The sequence below is a fragment of the Pyrus communis genome, chromosome 13, assembly GCF_963583255.1.
Source record: "Pyrus communis chromosome 13, drPyrComm1.1, whole genome shotgun sequence".
Taxonomy (NCBI): domain Eukaryota; kingdom Viridiplantae; phylum Streptophyta; class Magnoliopsida; order Rosales; family Rosaceae; genus Pyrus; species Pyrus communis.
Genome location: NC_084815.1, coordinates 4,533,542 through 4,545,933, shown reverse-complemented (window position 1 = coordinate 4,545,933; position 12,392 = coordinate 4,533,542). Strand labels below are relative to the sequence as shown.

General features: G+C 37.7%; 1 protein-coding gene across 1 annotated transcript; it reads left to right on the top strand.

The window, feature by feature from the left end:
- The first annotated feature begins 4,452 nt into the window (after window positions 1-4,452).
- Window positions 4,453-5,079, top strand: LOC137712112 (blue copper protein-like). Its single transcript, XM_068451255.1, has one exon. The coding sequence runs from the start codon at window positions 4,453-4,455 to the stop codon at window positions 5,077-5,079; it is 627 nt and encodes a 208-aa protein (XP_068307356.1).
- Window positions 5,080-12,392: the final 7,313 nt, after the last annotated feature.

Below are 12,392 nucleotides of genomic sequence, written 5' to 3'. Positions count from 1 at the left end.
GCACACTTCCGGCTAGGGATTGGCTCTGACACCAAATTGTCACATCCCGGCCCGAGCTCGACTCCGCTGTAACACGATATTGTCCATTTTAGGCCCCGACCACGCCCTCATGGTTTTGTTTCTGGGAATTCACACGAGAACTTCCCAGTGGGTCACCTATCTTGGGAATGATCTCGCTCAAACTCACTCCGAAGCTATTGAGTTCCCAAAAGGCCTCGTGCTATATGGAGATGGGCATCTACATTTGAGGCATAGAGGATCCACTCCCCTGGGTGATGTGGGATTTAATAATCTACCCCTCTTAGGGGCCCGACGTCATCTTCGGCACACTTTCGGCCAAGGATTGGCTCTGATACCAAATTGTCACATCCCAGGCTCGACTCCACCGTAGCACGATATTGTCCGCTTTGGGGCCCGACCATGCCCTCATGGTTTTGTTTTTGGGAACTCACACGAGAACTTCCTAGTGGGTCACCCATCCTGAGATTGCTCTCGCGCGAACTCACTTAACTTCGGAGTCCCTATGGAACCCGAAGTTAGTGAGCTCCCAAAAGGCCTTGTGCTAGGTCGATATGGGAATATACATATAAGGCTTATAGGATCCACTCTTCTGGGCGATGTGGGATTTAACAATCCATCCCCTTAGGGGCCCGACGTCATCGTCGGCACACTTCGGATCAAGGATTGGCTCTAATACCAAATTGTCACATCCCGGCCCAGGCCCCCACCACATCCTGGGCTTGACTCCACCGTAACACAATATTGTTCGCTTTGGGCCCCAACCACGCCCTCACGGTTTTGTTTCTAGGAACTCACACGAGAACTTCCTAGTGGGTCACCCATCTTGGGATTGCTCTAGCCCAAACTTGCTTAACATCGGAGTTCCGATGGAATTCGAAGCCAGCCCAAAAGGCCTCGTGCTAGGTAAAGATGGGAATATACATATAAGGCTTACAAGATCCACTTCCTTAACACGAGGCCTTTTAGGAGCTCACTAGCTTCGGATTCCATTGGAACTTCGAAGTTAAGTGAGTTTGGGCTGGAGCAATCCCATGATGGGTGACTCACTGGGAAGTTCTTGTGTGAATTCCCAAAAACAAAACTGTAAGGGCGTGGCCGAGGCCCAAAGCGGACAATATCGTGCTACGGTAAAGTCGAGCTCGGGATGTGATGGGGGCCCGGGTCAGGATGTGATAGTTTGGTATCAGAGTCACTATACCGAGTGAAGCCAGTGTACCGACGAAGACGTCGGGCCTCTAAGGGGGGGTGGATTGTAATATCCCACATCGTCTAGGAGAGTGGATCCTGTAAGCCTTATATGTATATTCCCATCTCTACCTAGCACAAGGCCTTTTGGGAGCTTATTGACTTGGGAAGTTCTCGTGTGAGTTCCCAGAAACAAAACCGTGAGGGCGTGGTCGTGGCCCAAAGCGAACAATATCGTGTTACAGTGAAGTCGAGCCAGGGATGGGATGGGGGCCCGGGCCGGGATGTGACAATTTGGTATCAGAGCCAATCCTTGGCCGGAAGTGTGCCGACGAGGACGTCGGGCCCCTAAAGGGGGTGGATTGTAACATCCCACATCGGTTAGGGGAGTGAATCCTGTAAGCCTTCTATGTATATTCCCATCTCTACCTAGCACGAGGCCTTTTGGGAGCTCACTAACTTCGGGGTTCCGTAGGAACTCCGAAGTTAAGCGAGTTCGCATGAGAGCAATCCCAAGATGGGTGACCAACTCGGAAGTTCTCGTGCGAGTTCCTAAAAACAAAACCGTGAGGTCGTGGTTGGGACCCAAAGCGGATAATATCATGTTATGGTGAAGTCGAGCCCGGAATGTGGTGGGGGCCTGGGCCGGGATATGACACCTATAGTCCATGAGAATGAAAGCTAATCTCATTAAAACTAGTCCCTTCTGACAACAAACACAAGATTTCACTAAGTTTTAGTGTAGTGTAGTCTAGTGAAACTTAATGAAGGTAAACAAACACACTCATAGTACTGCAGTACATTACTATAACATTATGAGGCTAAAAACATCAATGCTCGTATGAAATGTACGTGATTAATTTGATTGCTATTCGGCTGCATAGGTGCTTGCACAACCTGCATCGCCAACCTTTCTACGACGGCTCAACCCTCTCTCTACTTTCGAAGCTGCCCTTACCACCATCTTCACAAGACTGGACACTATCTTAACTTTGACCTGGCTTCTCTTTTGGAGGAGGTCTAGATAGAGCCATTGGTGTGGACTTGGAGTAACACAAGAAGTTAGGTAAGAACAAAAATTAAGAACCAATGTTTTGTTTCCAAGTACAAAGAAAATGGGAATGATACATCTTTTTAATGTTGGTGTGGGAGCAGAGTATAAAATGTCATAGGACGTCGATAATAACAGGGGTTTGACTCTTACAATCGGTTAAATATTCGTTGTTACGGTTGATGCCAAGCAAGTGAAAAATAAGGATTTGGAACTTCAGATTAAAAAACTATTGACCAAAATGGAATTAAGGATACAGACTGTTAAGATGCAGGACTCTCACACAACCTCCCCCAGAATGCAAGTGGTGAATATAAGATATTTCTGAAATCATAAGAACAACAACAAGACATTAGGATCACGAATGCAATAATAAAATCGACATGAAAAGGAAATAAACTTATCTATAGAAAAGGAAGACATGATGCTAGGGTTCCAGGAAGGGTCTTCTCCACTCAAGTAGTCGTAAGTTCCTTTGCTAGTGAATAGGGTTTAGCATGAAACAAGGATAATTACTGTGAGTGCAGGAACCTCCTAATATACTGATAATTATCCATGTAATCCGGCCTATCAACTAATTACATGGGATATTCCATATCAATTAGGGTATCATAATAGTCCTAAATGGTAACGAATTCTTTGTCAACTAATTAAGGTTTTCATGATTAATTGCACTAAATAAGGACTCCTAAACCTAACAAATAAGGCTCCATAATTTTCTCAACTATTAACTCGGATTGACCAAGTTACTTGTATGTCAAGAAACAACGAGTATATGTCCTTTGACACTCACAACTTATAGTGAACTCTCGTTAACACAAGGTGCCTTAGCCAAGCCTTGAGTAGGCTCATAGGCTCTTTTGTAAAAATAGTGTATTTGCCCAGTCGTGCCACTACTGGCTAAGACCAATAAGTTGTTTTTTTTTTTAAATTGTTAATAAGCCATTTGCTTGTGCCACAAGAAACTGGCCTTCTTTTCTATGTCTTGAAGATAAGGACTTTATTATTTTCTCATGTTAAATACCAAAGAACAAGGATCACAAACTCATCAGAGGAAACTTTGAACCAGTCAGCAATCTTTGAGTAAAGGGAAGATACAGAAAAATAAAGCACAATACATAAACAAAGGAATATTCTAGCAAATGTTTAAGAAACATTAATAACATGAGTAATAAACAAAGCACAATGTCAATAACAAGAAAATAAATGACAAATACAAGCCATCAGGCAAGTTTTCAACTTATTCGGGCAAGTTTCCAAGCCTGTCGAGCAAGTTCGTGCAGTTGTGAGCCATGTATTATTGAAGGGGTCCTCGCCACCAACTTGTTTAATTATGGCTCAAACACAAACAGTTACAGATAGTTAAAAAATGAAATAAAAACTAATGAAAAAGATTTTAAAACTTTGAATTTCAACTAAACACCATCTAATAACTATATTTAATAATAAGGACAAGAGAAGAAAACAAAACCAAAAAAAAAAAAAACCCTAATGAAAGTGCGTATGTCTCACTCCCTTTTTCTACATGCCTATTTATATTGTGGGCAGATACTGGAGTGCTCATTGGGCGTATAGACTAGGTATTGGGAGTGGTAGTGAATTTGAACCACATTATTGCTAGCACAGTGTCAGACTTAGCCCACGCACATACCCCCTTAACGTAGATAATATCGTTTGTTAAAAAAAAAATATTGTCTAATAAATTTGAACAAGTTATTAAATCTTTTGCTACAATTAGTACAAACAGGATAAATTCCTCTTCTTTTTCTCAAATGCTAATGAGAAATTTGAATCTTTTTAAGCACTAAATTTGCATCATGCAACCCAAGGGCCCGAGTTCGATTCTCACTTCTTCATTGTGATTTATAATATAATAAAATGTTTCATTATACATGGAAACAAGCAGAAGTTGGAAGCAAAACCAGCCGACAAAACGACAGAAAATTGGAATTCGATTATTAATTAAGCTTGGGCAATATTATTCCTAAATAGAATTCCTACTACTCGTCTGATTTTATAGACCGTTTTCCAACTGGATTTGGGAAACATTTTCCATTTGGGACACTAACTATATCTATCTATCTATCTATATATACGCATGCTCACGCATTATTGCCTTTCATCTAAATTTCATTCATTCATTCTCTTTGCTTTTTGCTTTCCAAATTGCTTGTTTATTGTTTACTGTTTTAGTCATGGCTCTAAAAAACACTGTTGCCGTGAGTTTCATCATCATGATGATTTTCTTTGGTGCTTGTTCCGCTACTGTTTATACGGTTGGCGGCGATTTGGAAGGGTGGACTGACAGTGGCGCGGTTGATTACAACAAGTGGGCTTCATCGAAAAAGTTCTATGTGGGCGACGAGTTCATATTTAATTACAAACATGAATATGATTTTGTGATGATAGTCACTCAAGCAGATTATGACTATTGCATTCCATCACTTCCTCTATCTCATTACGGTACCTTCACCGCCTTAACTTTTGATATACCCGGCACCTACTATGTTATTTGCGGTGAACCTGGTCACTGCAAAGCCGGCCAAAAGATTAAAATCAAGATCAATGCCCTCGAAATAGAACATCCAGTGGTTAGTCCAAGCCCCTCTCCTTCTCCATCCGCGCCATCAGGTTCTCCTTCTAATGCCAAAGCAATGTCGCCAAGCTCAAAAATCACACGACAGCTCCCGGTTCTTAATCTTGTGATGGTCGGTGGGGCTGCTACCGCGCTTCTTATGTTGGTGGCTTGGGCTTCGCATTTTATCTACCGCCGTTTAAATGCATCCATGTTCCAAGCCGAGAAGAGCTCCCAAGTAGTTTAATGTATTCTTTATTTTATTCGGATTGATTGTATATGAATTTTTACTTTCAGTCGTTTCAGTTGTTTTCAACATACACTGCGGTTCATCTTTACATATATGAAAAGATTATTTAGATTACATATATTTATTTGATTTTTTTCATGAGAAAAGCTATAAGATGAGAGATGTAGAACAACAAAAAGAGTTGTGAAGGGGATTTTTGACTTCAACCAAACCAAATCAGTAACAAAGAACTAGTAACGAAAAAAATTGAATCTTAATCATAATTTGCTCGCCTCCATGCTCATGTCCCGTCATAACACAGAGAAATCGACATGAATCGAATTCAAAAATGAAAACAAAAGGAAATTCCATAACTGCTTAAATAGAAGAAGCGTTTCTGTAATACAAAATCTGTTGGTGCTACATGGAGCCAAGGCTGTAATCTCTTTGCTCATCCTATCAGCAATTCCAGGGAACATAGTGGAGCCTCCACTGAGGACAATATTTCCATACAGATGCTTCCTAATATCAACACCACACTTCATGATATCAAAAAAAATATTTGAGTTTTTAACCCTTCTGACAAAATGGACGGTTTATCGGCTTCAACTGCAAAGAATTGTCGTTCTTTATGGTCATAGATACTCTCTAGGATAAAAAAGGGCTTCAAATTTGCACGACTGGATCAACCTTGTTACCCATATAAGTGCTCAGTTTACAACTGTACTTAAAATTGCAGAAATTTTTTGTGAAAATATAAAACGAATAAATGAAAAAGAAAAACTCAGGTAAAATTAAGTAAACAGGGTGTGGAGTTTTATATGAAATGTCTCCACTTAATTAGTAGCGGAACCAGTCAGCATAAATTGTATTTTATTTTGTAAGATTTCCGACGGGAGACTTTACATTCTTCAACGAGTCATCCCCTTAAGGCTGCATCCACATTTTGATAAACTGAAACAGATACATTAGATATATCTGTTGCATACTTAGATCATTCCAAAAAGCACGGTTGAATTTGGAACCCAGATAACAGATAGCTTGAAATTCATGTTCGTGAAACACCGCTGTACTCTAAAAGCCAAGCTGAACAACAAAGAGTACGTCGTCTACAAGAATAGGACTCTCCATCCTCCATAAGAATATAAAGAGTGAGAAGAAAAAATAACTTTTTATTATGAACTTATGGTAGGATCAATACATAAAACCAAAAGCACACCGTATTACAAACTTTCTCATGCATTTTTAAGAGCATGCATTTGCTCTACTAATACATATGGTACTGCAGTACGCTACCATAACATTATGCAGCGCAGCTAAGGACATCAACGCTCGTATGAACTACACGCGATTAATTTGATCCCTATCCGGCTGCACAGGCGCCTGCACAACCTGTGTCGCCACCTTCTACGGCCTCCCGACTTTTGAAGCTACTCTCACTGCCAACTTGACAAGGCTGGACACTATCTTAACTTTGACCTGGCCTCTCTTTGGAGGAAGCCTAGATAAAGCCATTGGTGTGAACTGGAGTAACACAAGAAGTTAGGTAAGAACAGAAATTAAGAACCAATGTTTTGTTTCCAAGTACAAAGAAAATGGGAATGAGAGTTGGTGTGGGAGTATAAAATGTCATTGGACGTCGACAATAACAGGGGTTGACTCTTACAATCGGTCATATATCCGTTGTTACGGTTGATGCCAAGCAAGTGAAAAATAAGGGTTTGGAAGTTTGGATTAAAAAACAGTTGACCAAATGTAAGGATACAGACTGTTGGGATGGAGTGGTGAACTCTTGTTAGCATAATGTGTCTTAGTCAATCTTGAGTAGGCTAATAGTCTCTCTTGTAAAAATGGTGATTTTTTCCAGGCATACCGCTACTGGCCAAGACCAATAGATTGTTTGTTTTTAAGTTGTTAATAAGCCTTCTCTCAAAGTATTGTTATTCTGGAGGGGTTAAATCTATACTTAGGTTCTTTTCTATGCCTTAAAGACAAGGACTTTATAATTTTATTGTGTTAAATACCAAAGAACAAGGATCACAAACTGATCGAAGGAGACTTCGAACCAGTCAGCAATCTTTGGGTAAAGAAAGGTGCCGAAAAATAAAGCACAATACATAAACAAAGGAATATTCTAGCAAATGTTTAAGAAACATTAATAATATGAGTAATAAACAAAGCATAATGACAATAACAAGAAAATAAATGACATATACAAGCCATCAGGCAAGTTTTCAACCTATTCGGGCAAGTTCATGCAATTGCGGGCCATGTATTATTGAAGGGGTTCTACAAAGGGAATGGATACTATAAAAGGGAAGTAGCAGAGGTATAGATACAAGGGAACGTTTGAGATACAAAAGGAATAATGGAAAAGTTGTCTGCAAAGCTTTTAGAAGTCTTTGTGGCTTGAGTTGATCAATGTCCCTTTCTCTAATCCTTCTATTGCCTTTTATAGAAGTTTTTTTCTTCTAGAAATAAGCTTTCATGACTCGGCTCATTCTCTTTCATCCAAGTTGGTGATGTGACGTTTGTCAAAGGATGAGCTCCCACTTGGATACTCAAGCTTTCATCCTCTTGAATTTACAAATGTTACCACAGCAGGAGAAATTTTTAGGTGTACTGGGTACACCAAAAAATTTTGGTGTACCCTCACTCATAATGGTGTGCCCTCACTTTTTGTACCCTCAATAAATAAATAAAAATCAAACCATTATGAGTGAGGGTACACCAAAATTTTTTGATGTACCCGGTACACCTAAAAATTTCTCCCACAGTAGAGCACTTTTCTTTGAGAAACTCGGCTGAGTAAGCTTTCTTTATGTGCGAACGATGGTGAGCTCGCTGCCCAAACATATCACATCTAAAGTACACTTGAATCATGGGCCAGCCACTATTCATATATGCTAAAATAAATATCCAAAATCACAAGTATGAGTTAATTATGATCCAAACACAGACAGACATACAGTTAAAAATGAAATAAATTAATCCTTATGTTTTGGAGTTTTTTTTTGTTTTTTTTTTTTTTAACAAATGATATTTTCTACACTAAGTGGGAGGGATGAGCTTAGCCTTACAATGACTAGCAATAATGTGATTCAAACTCACTTTTGGTAAGAATCGAACCTAAGACCTCTCACTAACACGTGAAGAGAAATATCACTAGACCGTAAGACTAAGTGACTATTTTAGAGTTAAAATATGAAGATTAAAGTTTTAATTTTTTTTTATATATATAATCCAAACTAAGTCTGGTTGATAATTTAGAAAATGAAGCAACTCCAAAACTCCAACTATATAAAATGCTAACCAACCACATAAATTCCACTTCCATTCTCCTCTTTCAAGATTTCACCTTTCGTCTCCCCACCTTTGCAAAATTATACCAATCTTTTTTTAGTTGACAAAATTGAATTATGGGGAATTGTTGGACATCTCCTGATCCTCATCCCAACCTTATGAGGCTAAACACATCAATGCTGGTATGAACTATACGTGATTAATTTGATCGCTATCCGGCTGCACAGGCGCCTGCACAACCTGTGTCGCCACATTTCTACGGCGGCTCAACCCTCTCCCGACTTTCAAAGCTACTCTCACCACCAACTTGACAAGACTGGATAATATCTTAACTTTGACCTGGCCTCTCTTTTGGAGGAAGCCTAGATAAAGCCATTGGTGTGGGAACATAAATTAAGAACCAATGTTTTGTTTCCAAGTACGAAGAAAATGGGAATCAGACAGCTTTTTAATGTTGGTGTGGATAAAATGTCATGGGATGTCGATAATAACAGGGGGTTGACTATTACAATCGGTTAAATATCCGTTTATAGTTGATGCCAAGCCAGTGAAAACTAAGGGTTTGGAACTTTGGATTAAATAAACTGTTGACCAAATGGAATTAAGGATACAGACTGTAAGGATGAAGGATTCTCATGCAACCTCCCTCTGAAAGTGAGTGGTGAACTCTTGTTAGCACAAGGTGCCTTAGCCAATAGTCAAGCCTTGAGTAGGCTCATAGGCTCTTTTGTAAAAATAGTGATTTTTTCCAACGTGCCAATGCTGGCCAAGACCAATATGTCATTTGTTTTAAATTGTTAATAAGCCATTTACTTGTGCCACAAGAAACTGGCCTTCTTTTCTATGCCTTGAAGACAAAGATTTTATAATTTTCTCATGTTAAATACCAAAGAACAAGGATCACAAATTGATCAAAGGAGACTTTGAACCAGTCAGCAATCTTTGGGTAAAGGGAAGATGCAGAAAAATAAAGCACAGTACATAAACAAAGGAATATACTAGCAAATGTTCAAGAAACATTTATAACATGTGTAATAAACAAAGCATAATGACAATAACATGAAAATAAATGACAAATACAAGCCATTAGGCGAGTTTCCAAGCTTGTCTGGCAAGTTCATGCAGGACTGGCAATGTGCTATTGAAGGGGTTCTACAACGGGAATCGATACTACAAAAGGGAAGTAGTCGAGGTATAGATACAAAGGAATGTTTGAGATAAAAAAGGAATAATTGAAAAGTAAGTTGTAGAGCTTTTAGAAGTCTTTTTGGCTTGAGTTGATCACTATCCTTTTCTCTAATCCTTCTGTTGCCTTTTATAGAAGTTTTCTTCTTCTAGAATTAAGATTTTCTAACTCGATTCATTCTCTTTCATCCAAGTTGGAGATGTGACGTTCGTCAAGGGGTGAGCCCTTTCTTGGATACTCAAGCTTTGATCCTCTTGAATTTACAGATCTTGAAGCACTTTTCTTTGAGAAACTTGTCTGAGTAAACTTTTTTTTGTTTGTGTGAACGAGGGTGAGCTCGCTGCCCAAACCTGCCACGTCAAAGTACTTTTGAATTTTGGGTCAGCCATTGTTCATTTTTACTAAAATAAATACCCAAAATAACAAGTATGAGTTTAAAATGACGTTAAGCCTTTGCCAGGCCCAATTTGTTTAATTATGGTCCAAACACATACAGTTAAATATAGTTAAAAAATGAAAAAGAAATTAATGAAAATGACTTTAAAACTTTGAATTTCAACTAAAAGTCATTTAATAACTTTATTTAATGATAAAGACAAGAGAAAGAAGGAAAAAAAAAAACCTAATGAAAGTGCATATGTCTCACTCCCGTTTTCTACATGCCTATTTATATTATGGGCATATATTGTAGTGCTCATTCGGCATATAGACTGGGTATTGGTAGTGGTAGTGAATTTGAATCACATTATTGTTAGCCATTGTGAGTCTTAGCCCACTCCTCCACTCCCTCAATGTAGATAATATCGTTTATTCAAAAAAAAAAAAATTATTGTCTAATAAATTTGAACAAGTTATTAAGTCTTTTGCTACAATTAGTACAAATAGATTGGATAAATTCCTCTTCTTTTTCTCATATGCTAATGAGAAATTGGAATCTTTTTTATGAGTCCATATTATATCATATATTTTACCCTTTAGTATTAATTTATTGGTTATTTTGGTAGAATTTTGATACTTTGGATTATATTTTCAATGTAGGACATTTAACTTCCTGGAGCAAAAAGTGATCAAATGGATGAATTTTGGAATGATTCTAATTGAAGAATGTTCGTGAGTCTTTCAAGATGATTGTATCAAAGTTTCAGATTTTTCTACCAAGCTGTTTGACCGTGGCAATGAAATAAAGATTCAGCGCACAACTTTCCCAGATTGACGTTTTTGAACGTTTTGGGCATTTTGGAGGTCCAGATAGCATATTTTGAGGAAGATTCCTTCTGAGGATTTGTAGGGGACATCTTCAACTTTCAAAAGAGACTTTTTGGAACCAAATCGGGGTTGATTTGGTCAGTCAAAAGATGAATTGTCTGAGAAATCCAAATTTCCATTTAAATAGAAACCTTTTTATTTCTTAGTTATCTTATTCTATTACATTTCCTAGTTTTTAGAAGACCTTTTTTAGTAAGGATTTTATTTTGTAGTAGCATAAATAAGACTTTTCAGCCATTAGGTTTTTTTTTTTTTTTTTTTTTTTTAAAGAAAAGAGAGGAGAACACATAAAATTTAGGGACGCACTACTTTGGAAGATTCAAGTTTATTTTCAAGGTGTTTTCTATCCATGTTTTTAATAATATTTTGTTTTATGATTGTTCGCAACTAGTTTCGTTTGCTAAGGCGAAGCCACGAGCCTTAGCAAGAATATGTAGTTTCTTTTCAATGTGCTTATGATATTATGCATGCAAGTTTTGAATTATTAATCACCTTGTTGAAACTATCCAATTGTCTTGATGATTGGCTTCCATTAGGATATTTAAAAAAGTAATCAATTTTGACAGAGGTCTGTCCCTGGAATTAGCGCTAGCTTCTTGTGGTTAATATGTGTAACTTCTTAGGATGGACGACACATCTCAAGGGTTATATGGTTTTTCAAAAGGTTTTCACAAAATTTAATGAGTCCTGCATGTTCACATTCGATCTAGATGCCACATACGGGTTGCATGTTAGATATACGTTCTATGTTGGAGGTTCCAGGTAGGATATATATTAAGAAAACCTAACCTTTAAATAAGCATGTGTAAGTCATAAGTAATTGGAAGAACTACGTAGGATTGTTAAAGTGACGGCGGAACCTAGTGCTCAAATTTATTTTCAAAGCTATTTTCTTTTGTATCCTTTACTTTGCCAATTTATTTAATTGTATACTTTGCCAATTTATTTAATTGTTTTTAATTAAATTCGTTTTTAATATTTTAGGTAATAAAATCAACCTCTTCCAAACTTTGTTTTCAAATAATTAATTAAGATTTGGTATTTACATAAATTATTCATTCAATCATTGTGGAGAACGACCTTGCTTAAGCTATTATACTACGATAACATTGTACTCTTGTAAGTATTTTTAAGTGTTTTATCCCTACTTTTGCAGGTGGTAAAATCTCTATCACTTTTTATGCACTAAATTTGCATCATGCAATCCAGAGACCCGAGTTCGATTCTCACTTCTTCACTATGATTTATAATAAAATGAAATGTTTCATCATACATGGAAACGAGCAGAAGTTGGAAGCAAAAGCAGCCAACAAAACGCCAGAAAATTGGAATTCGATTATTAATTAAGCGTGGGCAATATTATTCCTAAATGGAATTCCTATTACTTGTCTGATTTTATAAACCGTTTTCCAACTGGATTTGGGAAACATTTTCCGTTTGGGACACTAACTATATATATCTATCTATATATTACGCATGCTCACGCATTATTTCCCTTCATCTAAATTTCATTCATTCATTCTGCTTTCTGCTGTCTGCTTTCCTAATTGCTTGTTTATTGTTTACTGTTTTAGTC

Coding starts and splice junctions, on each gene's coding strand:
- LOC137712112 (XM_068451255.1), top strand. CDS start 4,453: ATGGCTCTAAAAAACACTGTTGCCGTGAGTTTCATCATCATGATGATT.